The sequence below is a fragment of the Alligator mississippiensis genome, chromosome 5 (assembly GCF_030867095.1).
Source record: "Alligator mississippiensis isolate rAllMis1 chromosome 5, rAllMis1, whole genome shotgun sequence".
NCBI classification, from domain to species: Eukaryota; Metazoa; Chordata; order Crocodylia; family Alligatoridae; genus Alligator; species Alligator mississippiensis.
This window is the reverse complement of record NC_081828.1, coordinates 44,785,289-44,804,731: the sequence shown is the minus strand read 5'-3', so window position 1 is coordinate 44,804,731 and position 19,443 is coordinate 44,785,289. Positions and strand designations below refer to the sequence as shown.

The 19,443-nt window shown below is 39.3% G+C and overlaps 1 protein-coding gene and 1 long non-coding RNA gene across 13 annotated transcripts in view; one reads left to right on the top strand and one right to left on the bottom strand.

The window, feature by feature from the left end:
• The window catches only part of DNM3 (dynamin 3), a 332,054-nt gene that overhangs the window by 99,832 nt on the left and 212,779 nt on the right, over window positions 1-19,443 (top strand). For 10 of the 11 annotated variants that reach the window (XM_059728288.1, XM_059728290.1, XM_059728289.1 and 7 more), the window contains exons 11-14: window positions 1,647-1,733; window positions 7,411-7,481; window positions 11,203-11,251; window positions 13,032-13,061. In XM_059728288.1, coding sequence (XP_059584271.1) covers window positions 1,647-1,733; window positions 7,411-7,481; window positions 11,203-11,251; window positions 13,032-13,061 — 237 coding nt within the window. The remainder of the gene's footprint in view (window positions 1-1,646; window positions 1,734-7,410; window positions 7,482-11,202; window positions 11,252-13,031; window positions 13,062-19,443) is intronic. The other variant, XM_019486507.2, reaches the window with a different exon arrangement.
• The window catches only part of LOC132250803 (uncharacterized), a 37,344-nt gene continuing 18,193 nt past the window's right edge, over window positions 293-19,443 (bottom strand). Inside the window, exons 2-3 of one of the 2 annotated variants that reach the window (XR_009462422.1) lie at window positions 4,053-4,580; window positions 293-3,226 (exon numbers count right to left, since the gene is read on the bottom strand). This is a non-coding gene — a long non-coding RNA (uncharacterized LOC132250803). The remainder of the gene's footprint in view (window positions 3,227-4,052; window positions 4,581-19,443) is intronic. The other variant, XR_009462421.1, reaches the window with a different exon arrangement.

Sequence of the window (19,443 nt, the reverse complement as noted above, 5' to 3'; positions counted from 1 at the left end):
GAGACCCATTCAGAATTATAAGGACATGGTTTGTTATCTTGTTTTTTGATCAGATAGTGAAGAGAACTTTATTATGCATAATAGTATCATCCAAGAAGTTGACTCGAGAAATGCAAGACAAAACATCTCCTCCTTCAGATGTTTTGTCACAGGTTAGGTTCTTCATCCACACCCAGAATATTCTCTGGTGGTCTGGATTATGTCAGACTTGAATTCTGATGTTGCTTGCTCCTAAAAGGTGTAACTAATTATAGTGACGAGTCATAGGCCTTTTGATTAAGAAAAAACTTACTCTGAAAGGAACAGGTTTTTACTGTGAACTTCCAGTAAAAGTACATTCACGGATTTCTACAATTCCGATTTCAAATGTTGCCCTGTTTGGCATGCAGGTACTATTTTGTGTAAAACAAACAAACACAAAACCCCCCCAAAAAACCCAACCCCCCCCATACATAAATGATAAATACTTATACAGTGTTAGACTAGTCCAAAGTACAGTCATTCTATCTTATAACCATCTGTCAAAACTATCCTGTTTGTCAGACTTGCAAGCCCAATTATTACTAGCCCACTGAATGGATTTGGAGTTGTCTTCCCATTTCTTACTAGCCAACACTTTGTTGATAAAATCACATCTGTGAATCATGTTCATTATTTCAGTGCTTGAGAGAATATTTCCCACTAATTACAGCCCAGCAGTATTATCTCAAACTCCATTTATAACAAACCCCAGCATTTAACAATCCCAGCAGCCAGAACTGATTTTTTTGTGATGATGAGGATGCTGCAAATTGACTAACCGTATTATAGCCAACTTCTTCTTTTAGAGCTTTTGTTCCAGTCCCATGGGGGTTCATTGTGGTGAGGATGTTCTTTATCTCTCAAGACTGCATTGCTCAGCCGGGATACTTGGAGAGAGCTAATGCCTGATAAATTGCAGTAATTATATGTTCATGTCCAAAATTTCTGTCTAAAATTACATGAGTTTAATCTAAACCAGTTTATTGGTGTGCTCAAGGTGTTTCTCTAAACCTTACAATTTACCAATTGCAGCTAGGGGGCAAAAATTAGATGAAAAAATACCCCTGAGCTGGTTTTAATAGCATGTAACCATGCAAATATTAATCATCCTATGTTGAGATAAGTGGAAGTCTTCCAGATCTTTGCAGCCAATACTCAAAAATTATAAAACAAAAAAGGTTCCTTAGCAGTATGTTGTTCTTGAAACTCACATACTCTTGGATCACAACTCTTGGATCTTCTTTCTCCATTCTTCTTCCTTCCATTTTAGAAAAGCTTTGCCAGGGATTCAGAAAAAATGAACAAGATTTGATGGCATTAGTTATGGGGTCCCATGCATATTGTTTTCCATTTCTGCAAAGGAGCATGCACCCAAATTGATCATTACTCCCTTGAGCATATTATAAAACAAATATACACCCCCATTTCAAGAGTTTCTGTGTCTTTATGTCTACTCTAAAATGATTATTGCTGGTAATTAATCTTTTTTCATAGGTTCTTGTTGTTATTAGTATTTTCCAAAACTCCTTTTCTCTAGGGATGAAATCTTGTATAATATAAATCCTACATTTATATGCTTTTAACATCACCTAGAAAGTTAAAAACCTAATCCTTTTATTTTACAGTTGGCAACCTATCCAAGACTTTGCGAAGAAACTGAAAGGATTGTCGCTGGCTATATTCGAGAAAGGGAGGAGAAGACCAAGGGACAGGTGGGAGTAAACATGAAATCTGATGGGTCAGGAAACTGTATGGTGAAGGACTCCCCTAAAGATTTTACCTGTATTATTTTATGAAAAGCCTTAACTAGAGATGTAAAATTTCTGGAAATTTTGAAGCCATGGAAAAAAAAACATTTTCCCCCCATTTTTTTTTGGAAAAGAATGGAAATTTTGGGGAAAATGTAGATATATGCAATACTTATTTCCTTAGCACGCTTTACAGATCTAGATTCACTTTGCTACTTTAAGAACATAAAATGTATTATGTATAACTTGGTTTGCTCATAAAATTATCATGTCTGGTATATTTATTAAATGTAAAAGTATAGTTTATTCAGCCAATAATTACACATTTACTAATTGAATTTACTTTAAAATGTTTTTAATTTTTGTTACAACTGGAGCTACAAGCTGCTGAACTCTAAGGAACCTAGCATCTCTTAGTTTTTGCTAGTTTATGAGAAGCAGGCAAAAATTAAAGTTGAAAATGAAACCATCAACATTATAGTAAAACAAAGAAAGTTATTTTGTATTCTGGACTTAGTCTCCTCTACAGTGTCAAGCAGATACAGAAAGTACTCATTTTTAGAAAAAGAGCTGAGAAGAAAAGGGGGGAAAAAGCCAAGACTCATTGAATACAAATTTTGCTACATTTGTTTAATTTTCTGAGCTATTACTATCAGCAGTTTCTGCTTCTTCTAATCCTTCATCTTTATCATCTTCATGGACTTCTGAAAACTGAAGATTTGCCCAGATTGAGGCAAGCTTCTCTACTCGTTCACGTTAGTTTATTTCTTGATTTGGTGTGAGCATTTCCAAACATAGACAAGGTTCTTTCACATGCTGCAGAAGATGGAGGACTCTGAAGCAGGCGAGAAGCAAGAGCAGTCAGGATATGTTGTGCGAAAGCCTTGCCACCATGTTGCAGGAGAGATATGCTTGGGGTCAGCCCAGGGATATGCTTGGCAGAGTCCCAGACTGCATTTCTGGACCAAATACCTGAAGATGTTCAGCTTTCTGCAATGTTTGAAAATGCCTTTCCTATATCAAGTCCTAAATGTGTTGCCTGTTTTGTAATCCAGCCAAATGCAGTAGCATCTAGTTTTACTACACAGTTTGAGTGTCGCTATTTTATTCTTTGCATTCTTTTCTTTCTGCTTCTTAAAAGATTGCAGCTACAATATGAGTAGCTTTTACATACTTTAGAACTTCTTTCTTTAGAACTTCTTTTGCTCTTCTATAGATCTTTTGTATTGTCCAACTTCATGATGTCATTAAGAAGCAAGTTTAGCCCATGGGATGCACATCCTATTGCAGTAATATGTGGATATTTATCCATTATGATCTCCCATGCTGCTTTCATGTTACTTGCATTGTCAGTCCACCAAGCAAATACTTTACCACTCCCAATTTTCTGTAGGACTTCACACATTTTACTACTGATATACTCTGCAGTATGCCTGTTCTCTCCTGTTTCAGTGCTTCTGTAAAAAAAAAAAAAACAACAAAACTGCTTGAGGTGGTGTTATCACAGTTTATGATTCCTTCTCCCCACACATTTTACCATCTGTAAGGGGGTCTTTGCGCCACCCAGAGTCACGTCGCCTCCCTGCTGAAATAGTAGTGTCTCATTGTAGTAGATTGTCTGCCATGCCTTTGATGTTATGGGAGATATGCTTAGAAAGTATGCTTAGATGTCTGCCATGCCTTTGGTGTTATGGGAGATATGCTTAGACAGTGCTCCCCAGTAGGCAGGCAACTGAGAATGGTTATGGACTAAAAACATTAGTGGCTCTTTGCAGGGTTCCACCATCCCCATCCCCTGCCCTCATCATACCTGATGGTGTCTAATCACTGTCGATTGCCTCTAAGGTCTGTTAGTATCTTTGCTTGAAGGATCTCGACTAGGGCCCTTGTCTAAGTGGCTGCTTGCCCTGTTCTTCCCTGCACGGGCCCCAAGATCGCACGCACTCTCTCTCTCTCTCTCTCTCTCTCTCTCTCTCTCTCTCTCTCTCTCTAATATTTTATATAGATATAGATCGCTCTCTCGCTCTCTCTTCATGTCCCCCCCACCCTGTCACCCTCTTGTGACTGGGGTCCACTCTCTCTTCCTCCTCTTCTGGGGGAGTAATGTCACCTTCGTGTTCCTCTTCCTTTTGGTCCCCAGAGTGGTTCCCTTCACCCCCCTGGAATTGGACTCTCTCATCACTCAAGCCTCTCCTTTGGCTCTAGTTCCCGGCTGGACCTTGTCTGGTAAGTTGAGGTGTTGGAGATTACACTTTGGCCCTCTAATTGATCTTCTTCTCTCACCTGCTCTCTCCTCTTCTCTTATGCTCTTCTCTGCTTTCTTTCTTCCTCTGCCTCTCTCAGGGTGCTCCCCCGGCATCCCTTAAATTTTCCTGTCTTCAGCTGGGTCCATCGTGGCAGTTCCCTATTGGCTGCCTGCCTGACCCAGCTGTTCCTTCTTTGCTCACCAGCATGGTACCTCTCCCTTTCTCTTTGTTCTTTTCTCACACCACTTTTTCTTCTCGTGCCTTCGATCTGGTGCAACCCCAGCCGACTCCTGATCGTCCTGATCGTGGCAGGGTTTGGCGTGGCTCCTCCTGCTCCGTGAAGTAAGTTTCTCTCTTTTATTTCTTTCTGATTCTGTTCGTGGCAAGGTGCTTCAGACAGCCTGTCACACACCTCCCCCCCAGTGGAGAGTCCCCAAGAGATCTCTGTCATCATCTTTTGTCCGGATCCATTCTTTTTGTCTGTCACCATTCCCTCTGGTCCATTGTTGTCTTGTCAGTCAGGATAGGAAGTCAGCCACAATGTTCATTCGCCCCAGCCGGTGCTCTATAGAAAAGAAAAAAGGTTGCAGGGCTAAGGCCCATCTCATTAATCTGGGGTTTTCTGTCTTGGAGGTCTGGGGCCACTGAAGTGGAGTGTGGTCAGTAATACGGAGGAACTTTCTCCCATATAAGTAATATCTAAACAGTTGGATTCCCCATTTTATGGCCAGACACTTGCTTTCAATAGTACAGTATTGTATCTCTGTTTTAGCTAACTTTTTACTAGTGAATGCTTTAGGCCTTTCTTCCCTTTGGATGTATTGTGACAATACCATTCTAACAGCCGTGACAAGCATCAGTGTGCAACCGGAACATAACCTTGTAGCAGGTCTGTAAGAGGGGTGGCTGTTTTTGAGAACCAGGGTATGAGTCATCTGTAATAGTTCACCAGCCCCAGGTAGGACCTTAGTTACTTCTTGATTTGAGGTAATCTGCAGAACCATATTGCCTCCACTTTGTCTGCAAGGGGTGTCTGCCCCACTTTCTCCCCTATCCCACTTTAATCCCCAAATACCTCGTTTCTGATTTCCCGAGGGCACGCTTCTTGGGGTTGGCAGTTAACCCATTGTGCCTCAGTTCTTCTAGGATATTTTGTACATGCCTCGTGTTGATCCCAGGTCCAGGAGAAGATCACTATATCATTGATATAGGCTGTGGCATACTCCTGGTGTGTTGCTAGGATCCTGTCCATTAGCCTCTGGAAAGAAGTCGCTGCCCCATGTAGGCCAAAAGGCATCAAAGTGAACTGGTACAAACCCCAGGGTGTGCCAAAAGCTATCTTCATCTTATCCTCTGGTGCCATGGGGACTTGCCAGTACACTTTCGTTAGATCCAGGGTCGAAATGAACTCGGCCTGCCCTATCTTCTCCAGCATCTCTTCTATGTTAGGCATCGGGAAAGCATCAAAGGAGGAGATACTGTTTACCTTCTGGAAGTCGATGCAGAGCCTGATGGACCCATCTGGTTTTGGCACTACCACCAGAGGACTTCTCCAGGGGCTCTGCGATTTCCTTGATGATACTTCAAGCCAGCATCTGTTCTAATTCCTTTTGTACTGGGGTATATAGCACCTGGGGTAGGCTTCTCCAGTGTTCTCGTACTGCCTGCCCTGGGCTCGTCTGGATCTGATGGCATACCCCCTTTGCCCAGCCTGGCACCTCTGTGAAAACATCTTTATATTTTTGCGCCAGGCGTTCCAGTTCCCACCTTCCACGGGGTAGCTGTTCCCTATCACTGGGGTCAGCTGGGGGCCGTCACGGTCCTTCACCCACTTGGGTCACCACTCCTCCATTACCTCTTGTTTTAACATATTTACATGGTACACTTGTCTACCTTTCTGCATGCCCCGTCACTCTACCTCATAGTTGCTGGGGCCTGTTTTCCTCCATACTTTAAACGGACCTTGCCATCTAGTCTTCAGCTTACTTGTATGGTCCATTAGCATTACCAATACCAAGTCTCCCTCTTGGAATTCTCGTATCTGAGTCCCTGAGTCATACCAGCATTTCTGATCTGCTTGGGCTTCCTCCAGGTTATTGTGGGCGATACCTCTCATCTTCTCTAGCCACTCTTGGATCTCCTACCTGGTGCCTCTTCCTCCCACCCTTCTCAGACTATGTCTAAGAATCCTCGAGGCTTATGTCCAAAGATCAATTCAAAAGGAGAGCACCCAAGGGAGGCCTGGGGTACCTATTGAATTGCAAACAGGAGCGGGGGTATACACAGCTCCCACCTTTTGGTGTCCCCCTGAATGTACTTTCATATCATGGACTTTAGGGTCTGGTTGAACCACTCGACCAGGCTGTCAGTTTGTGGGTGGTACACTGGGGTTCTCAGATGTCAGATCCTAAAGATCCTGCACACCTTTAATACTCTGGACATAAAGTTAGTACTCTGGTCCATAAGTATCTCCTTTGGGATCTCCACTCGTGAACTCCATCTGATCAACTCTTCTGCCACCTTAGGGGCTGTCATTGTTCTCATAGGTGTGGCATAATCCACAATGACAAGAGCGAGTTGGTACCCAGTGGTGCTCCTCGGGAGTGGGTTGATTATGTCCAGGGCAGTTTTATTGGAGGGTCTTGAAACTATCTCTAAAGGCTGCAAGGGGGCCCGAGGTGGTAGATGGTCCGAATACCACTGACATTCAGGACAGGCTGTACAGAACTGGTCCACCTGTTTATGGAGTCCTGGCCAATATGCCAACATTATAAGCTGGGCTATAGTCTTATCCAGGGGCAGGCAACTATTTTGGGCAGAGGGCCGCTTACTGAGTTTTGGCAAGCCGTTGAGGGCCACATGACAGGCAGCCAGGGGAAGATAAGTATTAATTTCCTAAATTCTTTAGGGGCCCTGCGGGCCACTTAGAATTATTAATTAATTTACCGCATCACCTGCTTATCCTGTCAGACACCTGTACCCTATTCAATAGGGCACCTATTGTCTCTTGTTACCTGCTGGTACAGAGCTCAATCCATTGGGGTGTCAATTCATGATTTATGGCTTCTGGCAATCTAATTGTAGTTGCAAAAGCAGTGCATTTTGTTTATCTTGCAAAATATAATGCTAGAATCTGTGTTGTGCTTCAACTCTTCTTTGGCCACATATAATTAGTCCTAATTTATGCAAAAACAGTCAGTGAAAATGAGGCCACTACATGGCCCTGAAGGTAGTTGTTGTGAGTAGCTCCTTTTTTCCCTACGTTATTAAATAAGCAAAGCAGCAAAAGCCGTTGGATTTAGAAAATATTGCTGCATTTGCCTTAAATTATTATAAAAAACAGGTGTTTAATAACATAGCAAACTGAAATTTTCCTTTTCTTTTATCATTTTCAGGTATTGCTGTTGATCGATATCCAGGTATCTTATATCAACACCAACCATGAAGACTTCATTGGCTTTGCAAAGTATGTAACAAAGACTTTATTATAATGACACGTTCTTAATTTTCTATTCATACCAATTTAAGTTAAAAATAAAAAAAAAAGGAAACCTTGAAGTATAACAGTGGATATGTGTGGTGCCCACCCTCTGATGTTTAGGTACAGGCTCACACTCAACATACATGAGTCTAACACTGGTATTGGTCACAACATCATTCTTCTTGTATTTGAAAACCCTTAAGATGCAAGACTGGCAGTGTTTCAAAATGTGTCTGGTGGCAGCTTATATAGAAGGAAAAGAAAAATAGACTGTAGATAAGCCAAGTCAGCATGTAGTGTATCCACATGAAGGGAAACCTAAGATAAGGGAATAATTTACACCATATATTTCTAAAACAAGAAAATCTGAAGAGCAAACTACCAGAGTTTTTTACAAGCATGATAGCTTAGATTAGTTCTCCAAGAGAAAAATCCAGATCTGGCCTATTAGTGTTAACACAATACATTTCTTGAGCCAGGATGCCGACATCCTTCCTCCATGTATATTATTTCTCCTGGGGTAATCCTGTGGGGTTTTTTGCCCCCCGTCTTGTGTTTTGGAAATAATCTGCTTGTCCATATATTAAAAAAATACTTATGTTCCCTGTTTGAACTATATCAATTCCATTTGTTTCTCACCATTTTGTTGCAATCTCGCATCTAATTTGAGGAAAAATCCATTAATTTGGGTATGGTACAGAAAAGAAAATTACAGATGGTCACTTTCTGAAGATGTATGTTTTTAAAGAATATTATTCACTCATCTCCTCCGGACGGAAGAGGTTCTGAATTACCTGTTTTTTTTCATCATTCATGGAAGAGGGCAACTTTTTGTCTTCCACTGAAAAGGAATCGATTGTTGGATTACTTGGAGAAACCCATTACCTAAGCAGGGTTAGTGCAAAGTATTCCCAGCTGGGTCTGGTGGCTTAAAACTTTGATCCGTAAGAGTTGTTGACAAAATCCCATTCTTTGGTATGTACAGACTACAAAATGTCAGCCCATTTACATGTTTTAATATTTTCAGTTGTAAGTAAGCATGTCTGCTAGCAGTAATATTTGCAAGCTCCTGTGTGACAGATGAGGTCTCAGAGAACTGGGGAAGGGCTTATGTCATTCCCATCTTTAAGAGGAAAAAAAGGAAGATGTGGGGGATTTTAAACCAGTAAACCTGACTTCAATACCTAAGAAGTTTTGAAAGTCAATTATAAAGCAGTCAGTTTGTCAATATCTGGAGGATGAGGTGGTGGAATTAGCATCCAGGTATGAATTTGTTAAGAACAAATCATGCCAACCAATTTAATTTTCTTTTTTGATAGGATAATTGGTTTGGTGGATAGTGGGAGTATAGTAGATAAAATGTACCTAGACTTTTGTAAGGTTTTTAACAGTACCACAGTCTCCTAAATAAATTGGAGAAATTAGGGTTAAATAGGATTACCATTACATGACTATATAACTGGTTAAATAACTTCAGGCAAAGAGTAACCTGAAATGGATAAATGACAGATCTGTCTGGGAGTATCAGGGTTTCATAGGGTCTGTTTTGGGTCCAGTACTGTTTTAATATTTTTATTAGTGACTTGGATGCAGTGATAGAGAGCACATTGATCAAATGTGTGTGGGTTGTAAACACTTTTAAACAAAAGGACTGAAATTCAAAGAGATCATAAAAAATTGAGAACTTGACTAGAAACAACAAAATGAAATTTAACAAAGACAACAAAACTTGACTAGAAACAACAAAAGAAATTTAGGGTGTTCCACAAAGAAGAAGAAAAAATACAGGTGCAGAATTAGGTGTAATTTGCTTGACAGTAGAACTTCTAAAAAGGATCTGGGAATTAATGGTGGATCACAAACTCGGTATGAATCAGCAATGTGATGCTGTTGCAAAAAAGAAAAAAAACAGTTTAACAGAAACACTGTGCACCAGACAAGGGAGGTGATAGCACTATTCTGGGTGCCACTGTGTAAGCCTCAACTGGCACACTGTATCCAATTTTGGGTACTTTATTATATGAATTGTAGAGAAACTGAAGAGGGTCTACAGGTAAACAATGAAGTTAAAGGAGTTGGAAAGGAAGCTGTATGAGGAAAGACTGAAGGAAGTAGGTAAATTTAAATTGGAGTAAAGTAGATTTGGCAGGGGGTAAGGGAAGGGGAACATAATAACGGTTTCTAACTATTTGAAAAGCTGCCATAAAGTAGATGGAGAAACATTTGTTCTCTCTTACCACAGAGGGCAGGACACATGGCAGTGAATCCTACACCTGAGCAAGTGGCTTGACTCCATGACTCTCAGTCCCTTCTAGTCTTACAGGTCTATAATTCTTTCCTAAGAAGATTGGAACATTACATGTCAAAGTGAGGGTTGAGAGGTATTTCCTTAATGCAAGTTTATGTGCATACCAAAACAAAAAAATCATAACTAACAAACTTGTTATGGGGCAACTTTTACGTTTTCTACATGAAGGGTATTTATATGCTCAGTGAAAACACAGGAGGCTTTAGGGGTATGTGCCATGTCCTATGAAGTGACAGATAGCAAAGTCCTTCAAATGTGCATGCCTGTGATTGTCCCAGTGAAAACAGCTGGACAACTAACACAAGTAAAGTTGTTTGTGTGAGAGTACCTGCATAATTGGAGCCTATGTACCCAATACTTCAACCTTTCTGTGGAATGGCAGAATTGCACATTTGGCTGTTTAGTCTGGGATCTAAATAGATTTTGCTTAGATTTCTTATTTATACCTATTCTCTTTTCTACTTTCAAATCAGTGTGTGTGGATGATGCTATTATAAATGCTTGTTACTACCAGTTAATTGGTGTCTGCTGAAATGTCTGCAACTCTTATCCAAACAAAATTTGCTATTATCAAATGGCTGTTATGAAGGTTTAGTAGTCTATTAGACAAAATGTGTTTTTCAGATGCCACTAATATTTGTATTGTATGGTCTAATTAGCAGTGGATAGCTTATAAAATGCCTTTAGAATTAAATTTTGCAGCAATCATAACTTTTCTGTTTTTTAATGAGGAACGTGTTTCATTTCAGTAATGGACTTGCCAAAGTTCAGAAACTGTGCAAAATCATCTGAATTTGTTTGTTTTAATTTAAAATGTGCTGCATTACTGTAAATTTCCACTTTTTAAACTACCTTTTGTGATGGATTTATCTATTGCTTTTATAGTTATGCCCTCAAAGAGCATATAAAAACTAGAAAAATATCCAGAAGAAGCTGGCAGGGCAAGTCTATTAGGGACTTTGTAGGAGGGGGAGGATTTTGTTGCATAGCTTTAAATAACTGAAGTGACTCATTTTTCCATGCCTCTCTAATATTGATAGGCTAAGGTTTCCCACACGTGCAAATGTGCCATAACTTTTACATGCCTGTAGCAACCTTTAAAAGATACATCAATAGAAATAGAGGCTTATTTAGTAGTACAGCATATATTACAAAGGAAGTGACTAATAAGGATCTTTATGTGCTGATCTATTTTCTGTTCTTAGCACTTAAGGATACTACTAGAAGAACTAGCCGCTAACAAACATTTATGTGAACTGAGCTTACTGTGTTTCTTTTGTACGAAACTACCATCTGATTCTGGGCTCTTTAAATGGTTTATTTCCAAAACTTACTGCTCAGGATCTAGACTAGCATTTCTAATTTTCTTCAGTGTAATATTTTTCTTTGTTTTCTTAGCGCCCAACAAAGAAGCAGTCAGGTTAACAAAAGTACAGTTGGAAATCAGGTAGGCATCTGTTAAGAAAATGGTGCACTGCATGTACAAGTGAATGCTAGCTACTTGTTTTATCAGCTGTATTTTTTTTCTTTAAGCTTATTATTTACCAGTTTTGCTTGATACATATTGTCAAATACATCTTTTCTTCATTCTTATTTTATATAATTTGTCGGAACCATTTGACTCTTCGTTGCTACCAGCTACATATTTTAATAAATCTGCCACAAGTTGCACTGCTTTTTTTTTTTTCCCCAGTGTCTCTTCCCTTTTGCCCTTTAGGACATAGAATTTCTCTTAATGTTGCCCCTAAATTAAGTTTTCTTTAACCTAAAACTTGCGGATGAATTCAGTTTTCAGAACTCTGAGTATTTGCTTATGTGCTTTTGTCCCACAGTAGTTTACTAATTCACACGTGCACAGCTTGATAACAGAGTGAAGGAATGAATAAATTGGCAAAGGCAGATTTATCTACCTCTGCTAAAACCTTTCATTTAACTTCATAACAATTATGATTATATACCACAATCTTGTTTTAAATAAACCCAGTTAGTTTTCCTGATTGGTGGTTGCAGACTAATGGCATTTTTGCTGAGATTGCTTTAACCAAATGAGCTGGCTGTCTCTCTTTGTGTGATGTGGACTTGATTCTGTAATATGCTGACCACTCCTTAGAGGTGGCTATCATCTTTCACCCTGATTCCATTGCAAGTTAAGGCTGCTCAGCATTTTCCAGGATCAGTTTCTGGGGGAGGGGGAATGGCGGGGAGGATGGGGGAGGGTGTATATGTATATATTTTCCAGTTATGATAATGAAGGTGCTACAACAAGTCTAAAATCTACGCTCAGTTATTTAAGGTTTTCTCTCTATTTTTCTCTCAAGCAAAACAACAATTATCATTATATCTGTGTTCATTTTTGATAGCGTAAATTCTGGATACACAAAATTAACATAAAGGCACTTGACTTTGATCAAACCTAGTTGGGTTGTTTACATATCTTTCTGATTCTAGAGCATGGTTGCTCCCATGCCAACAATGGAAACTAAGGGGCAAAGGCTGAGTTGTTTTTTTTTTTAAACTGACTACTGATTTTGAGTGATGAGTGTGAGCTTACTTAAAGGATTAGGTAAGCTCCTGATTTTGTAGGAAGTGGGTGTTCAGCACTTTCTCACAATCAATCATCTTTTTAAAAGTATCATAAGATGAATACCCAAAAACTGAAATTCATTTTTTAAATTATGGCTACAATGGTCCATTCTTATCCTGGAAATCTTAAAGCTGTGATACCCTTAGATTTTGACCATATTCTACATAAATAGTGATTTTGACCTAATAAACTTGACAGGATAAGAAAAAAAAGCAGCTTGAAAGATCTAAATACTGAAACTTATCCAAAGACTAGCTCCTCCTTTCCAAAGGGAAATGCCTCCTTTTTTGTGTAGTCAGACAGGAATGTGTCAAACATATATAGTTATCTTCACTTTCAAGTGTCCCATTAAAAGAAAATTTGCCAGGTGTGCAATTACATGGATATATACAAATAGAGGTAACTACTTGTAACTCAGAGTAACTATTTTGTCTTAAACATTGGGGTTTAAGGAAAAAATGTGAAAATTTGTAATTTGTTGGTAAAAAAAAACAAACAAAAAACACTTTGAAACTCACACATTCCAGAAATAATGTTAAATGGACTTTTTATTATTAATTGTTTTAGCTTAACAAAATTACTTCTATGCAGAGAAAATGATTCTGAAATAAAACTTTATTTTTACAATTCTTTGCTATTTCAGGGAACCAATCTACCGCCTTCAAGGCAAATTGTACGAGCTAAGTTCTGTAAGCTTTATTGTTGCTTTTTCATTTAGCTTCTCAAAGGGTGAAGTTTGTCTCTAACTCATTTGTTGAATGCTTGCAGTTAAACATTTTACTGTTAAACTATCTCATCTTTAACACCTCAGTGAAATACAATCGCAGTTCATCCCTTCGCTATCACTAACCTGCTGTGATTTACAAATCTGAAGTAGTGCAACTAAAATTGTTATATTAAACTTTCAATAAAACTTGTATGTTATAGTTCATTAAATTACCAACTTTTTAAAACAACTAAATTGTATATTAATGTTTCAAAAAAGCTTAACATTTTTAACTTACTGTTTTAAACAAACCAACTAAAACGACTAATTATCAGTGTCCTTTTATAAATATAATTGGAAAATAAAATATTCCTTTATCTGATGTTCACAATTGATGGAGGTGCTCTGCCTTTTTGAAAGGTGGGTGAATGTTGATTTCAGTAACTAAAGGGAAATATCAGTTATTTCTTGAGTGACAACTGTTTAAAAAGGGCCTTGTATCTTACACTCACAAAAATATTTTTGGTAAGCACAGAACCAATAAACAAACATCCTGATATAATTTTTTAAATATCTAGAATTGTCTTACCATTTTATTTGTAGAATTGGAAAGATCAGTATGTTAGGAATAGACTCTTTCCCAACTCTTCCATCTTACAAGTAAATATTAATAGTAGTTGAATGAATTTTATATTGTGATTTATACTTAATACTCTAAACATTTAACAGTTCATTTTTGTAACAAGTCACACTCAGTTCAGTGACTTAGAGATGAATGATAAATTTTGGTTGTGCTTTCTGCTGTATAACATGTATTCTTTGATAGGCTCTCTCTGGTATAACTAATCCATTTTTGGTTTGTTGTTTATAGTGACAAATTAGAGCAATAACCAGTATAAAAAGAGTAAAATGTGATGTTTAGCTTTGAGTAAGGCATATGGGACTAAACAGGATTGATTTAATGATTTGTTGGAAATATGATTAAATTTACCCTCAAATGATTTTGGGTACTTTCATGCAATGCCATGTCTTCCTCTTTGTAATATGCTTTGAATGATGATGAAGAAGAGGATTACTACTCATTGCAGAAATAAGGTCATATTTATTTGGATTATATCTGTGGAAAAAATGTAACACTCATTTCTGTGAAGCATACTTTTTGCTCCTCTTTTTCTCTACTAATCTATCTTATTGCACTTAATCTTTGACCTTTTTGCTACCGCCTGAGGTTTTGACCTGACTCAAGATTTCTTTTTAAGCCACAGGTTAGTCCGTCTTCAAATCTGTTTAACATAACCAGTGTGAAACTTTGTTTTACATAGCACTTCTAGAAAAAAACTGGTTCATGAAGACTGACCAAAGTCTTAACTGTATAGTCTGTATGGTGAGAGTTATGGTTTTGTCAGTTACTAAAATGTTGTTAAACATTGTCACTTTCAGTGAAAATCTCATTTCCAATGGAACTTTCGAACACAAAAGGTGTCATTGCTTTATGTGTTCAATCATTTACCACCTTCACTGTGAGTATGTGACAGATCTTACATATTGCTTAAAAACAGAATTTAAGGTAATTCAGTAGCAAAATACTAGTATTACCCCATATGGAGTAACCATTACAATTGGAGTAGGGGCTAAATCTGAACCTTAAATTGATTTGAAACCTCTCGAAAAGCTTTGCAAGTTTGGATCCAATAGGCTTGGTTCTGTTTTTTTTACTAAACTTAAACCAGCTCAAACTAAGCTCAAACCAGGGATGATTCTTGTTCCTTTGAATCAGTGATTGAATTTGTGTGAACTCTGTTGATCATTGCTCACCTTCAGAGGTCAGAGATAACTTGCACCATTTTCTTAAGTTTTCATTAATCCTTTTGCTTCATGTTGTCAGCACACTCTACCTCTTAAATGCCTTTGACTTGTATAATCTAGAACAATAGCTTTAGGTTAAAAAAAAAATCTGTTTAAAAAGACGAGTGGATGAAAATAAGAACCCATGTCTTTGTCATTTAAAGCAAAACTATAATGTCTTAAGTAGGGAAGAGCAAGTTCCCTTGACTAAGAGACACCAGTTTTGCTGTGGAACATTTTATGATGATCTGATCTAAAGCTGTCAAACTCGTCTGGCCCTGTGGGCCAGGTGAATGTTGCAGGACTGGTCCACAGGTCAGATGAGTGACATAGGGTTGGCCCCATGGATTCTCCCCTCTCCCACATGCTGGATCCAGTACCTGTTCCAGCACATCCAGGATGCAAATTGCATGTGGCACCCACTTCAGCCAGTTTGGCATGGGCACCACATGTAGCATGGGACCCAGACTGGCTGGAGCAGGTGCTATGTGCAGTGCAGTCCTACACTAGTTGGATTGGATTCAGCATGCGGGGGACTCGCAGACCCCTCCCTCCATGCCGGATCCAGCACCTGCTCCAGCCACTTTGGGACTTGCACTGTACATGGTGCATGTCCCAGAGTGGCCAGTGTGGGTGGTTTGAGTGCATGGGAAGGGGGGATGGGGCAGTTCCTCAACTGGCTCTTCATAGGTGCTTCTTGCAGTGCAGGTCCTGGAGCAAGTGCTGGGTGCTGCCTGTGGATCAAATCAAGACCCAGAGCCAGCACCAGGCGCTGGATGATGTAGCTCCATGGGCTGTATCCTTGAAACCCCTGATCCACTTTGATTACCTGATCTTAAATTTCAGAATTACTTTGAGATGTTCAGTGCTGTAGAGTTTTCACTTCATAAGATTGTAGGAGTAGACCATTGGCTTAAACACTCATGTTCTTTACAAGCTTTCAGTTCTGCTACTATGCCATTCCTTCTTAATCTGCTTTATCACTTCAACTTTGCTTAACTTTGTTTGGATGAATATGGTGTTTCTTATTGCTTACGTCCTTTTTGTTTCACCAAAAGCTGAATTCTCCATCAAAGGAAGTACCTTTAGGAATTAAGCCAATACCATCACTTTTCCAGTCACAAGATCTAATATCTGCCATGGGAACTGATAGGAAGCACTGACAACCCAAAGAAGGGCACCTTATGCCCAGGAACTTGTTTGGGAAACAGTCTCCTAGAGGTGATAAATGTGCAAGCTAAGGAGATGAACAAGATATAGAATCCATTTGGTCTATGTTCACAGTTGAGCTCTGAATATGAGTTATAATGAAAGGTACCCTGAATATTTTGATGATTGCCTTCTATACAAGCCAGTATTCTACTGTTTTCTAAGCCAACTGCAAGAGGACCTTTGGATTCATATAATTCACTAATCTTCTTTTCTACCCTTTGAAGTAGATCTTCCTCCAAAACATTATTCTCTTCTGGCCTCTAGCAACAGTGAAGCTCTTCACATTTTAACATAAGGAAAATGTTGATGTTTTATTCACTGATTTGTTGCTATTCTTTTGCTCTTTATAATGCTGCCAGTTGGGATAAGTTTTTCTACCATATTATAAGTAGTATTATAAGTAGACAAATTATTTTTAGGAATTGCATTGTAACTAGCAAAGCTTTGGTGGACCAGTTGTGTATATGTGCAAATACTCTAACTTGGCCAGTGGCTTCTGTTTTGCTCCTGTTGGTTGGAGTCTTGATCTGCTGATTTGAATGCTTACCTTTTTTTCCTGCCTCCTTGGACTGAATATAAATCTAGTTCTTCACATATTACCTTTTAAAAGTGGCTAGCACAACTGTTCCATCCAGGAAGAGCACACAGCAACTGCTGAAGCTTCCTTAGCCTGACGAAGGGTTTTTGAACCCGAAAGCTTGCTTAATAACTATTCTCCAACCATTTGGGTTGGTCTAATAAAAGATATCAAATTCACCCAAGGAACCTTGTCTGCCTATGTCCTTAGACCAACACGGCTACAACCTAAACCTAGCACAACTGTTGACACTTACTTAATGCAATCACCCTATCCTACAGTTTGCTCTCCTTAAGGTGTTTTTTTAATTCGTAGAGATAGCTGTAGTAAGTTGTGCATCCATTTTTAGTTTATACAAATCTATTTTTGCCCATCAAATCCTGCTTTCCTGTTTACTCATGAAACAGTGGAGAGGGAAGGGAACAGATATCATTTGTTTTTGTGCAGCTGAATTATCTGGAAAACGACTTCCTCTGGTGCACATGCATGTGCATGCATGCATGCAGGCAGCGCGCACGCATGCGCGCGCACACACACACACACACACACACACACCCCTCCCCCACCTCAGAAGTTTCTTTTTGTTAGTTACCCTGGTTTAGTTTTCCGAATTCTGAAGGAAGGAACTGTGTCATCCTTTATTCATCCTGTTCATACCATCCAACTTCCAGAAAGAATATTATCTCCACTCACTTCTTGTGTACTGTTAATGTTTCTCACCTTCCTGACATTCATAACTCATGTCATCAGTATCCGGTACATAAAAAATTAAATTCAGTAATATGATTAAAAAAATCCTTGTCAGTATTTGCAACTGATGCATAAACGAAGAGTATAAACGAACATGAAAACAAATACTGTTTTATCCTGCTTGTTGAGAGCAGCAGAAAAGTTAAACAGCACATTGGTTAAAAGTAAATTATATTATAGGGACTGAGACGTTTCTTTAAAAATCTATGCTGTTCATACCACAGATAAGTTACGGTTTGGGTTAATTTTTGAGAGGTAAAGCCAGTTTGAGACTCCAGTCTATGAAAAGCTGAACAATAATACTTAGCCAGTGTGTGTCCCTTTGTGGAGCTTTCAGTGTAGCCTGAGCCTCTTTTTTTTTTTTTTTTTTTTTAAGATAACTGGGCGCTGACAGATGGGAAAACAAAACAGAAAAAAACAAAAACCTGTGCTTTACTGGAAAAAGCAGCACATTATTGGGCACTTCAGCAGGACTTTTTGGTGCTTTATCTGATTTTTTTATCTATTTGATCAGCTATTAGATAAAGGCACCAAAAAGCCCCACTGAAGTGGACAGTCTATACAGATATTGGGTAAGCCAGGTCCAACTAATGTGATGCCTCTTTGGGGCATGCACTGGGCTTGGCGCAGGAGTGCGCTGAGTTTAAAGTAAAACACTGTTGGCTTTTTTTCCCCCACACCTGCAAGCAGCCCTTGTTCCTGAAAATACTGAAATGCTACTAATTTGTAGAAGCCCAGACCCAAAGCCATGTAAGCCCCCTCTACATGTTACAAGTAGTGTACAATTAACTGATTAATTGAGCAGTTACCTTGAGACTAGCCTCACGTGCAAATAGCTATTGCACAATAAAAAGCTTCAACCAGCTATAAAGTTAGATCTCAAAAATGTGTACTAACTTTATAGCTGGTTGCTATCAAGCTTTAATTTGCGCGTGTAGCAGGGTCTCCCTGCAACTGGGAGCCCCATCGGCTAACAGGGCTCCCAGCCACAGGGGTCCAGGCCCTGAGTCCTGGGGATCATAGCTGCCTCAATGGGGCTCTAGGTCCTGGCTATGCCCTATGAGCAGCCAGGACTCAGAGCCCCATCAGCTCTGGTACTTGGTCCCAGCATGTGTGGCCCCCATGACTGGGAGCCCCATTAGTAAAGGGGGCTCGCAGCTATGGGTACCTGCTTGCTGATGCAGGGGGAGCCCAGAATTGGGTTTTCCCTACACCAGCAGTAAGGTGTGACTGGATCTAATGCACAGGTCTATGGTTGTGCTTCTTGCCATATACATGTGGCATGGCTGGAGGCACGATTGTGCGGCACATGCATTAGATCTAATTGTGCCTTTACCTGCACATGTAGAATGGGCCTAACATCACTGGCAACTATACAGTTGGTCCAGTAAAAGGTATCGCTAAAAAGCCTTGCTTCTTGCCTATGTCCTGGACCATCATGGTTTACAACAATGCTCCCACCCTACCACTTATTTGTAGTATTTAAATTTATAAAGTATGCCCATGTAATATTTCTAGAAACTTGAACTATTCAGTCATAGTAACATATGGCCCCATGCTCATTCCCTACATCTAAATTTCCTCTTTCATAACATCCAGTCTCTAATTGCTTGGCATTTTGGTCTGCTCTTCCTTTACACACTTCAATGTTTATGGAACTTAGTACCCTTTTTGTGAGGAAGTGAAAGGAATTCTGCAGCATTTTCTGGAAAACACACATGCCCAAGGTGTTGCCTTGGCTTGGTTTCTGGCTATTGGTATGTTGTAGGAGTAACAGTTGAATCCTTCTTTGAGCTGACAGATCCTTTCTGCTATTGGATAGATAATGGGAAGGTGAATGATCAGTGATATTATCAAACCAGCTTGCCTACTGTATGTATCTGTTGAGGATTATACATCTGTAGGAGGTGGCATTGGTTGATTCTTCAGGACCACAAAGAGATCCTATTTTGGGAGTCATATTAC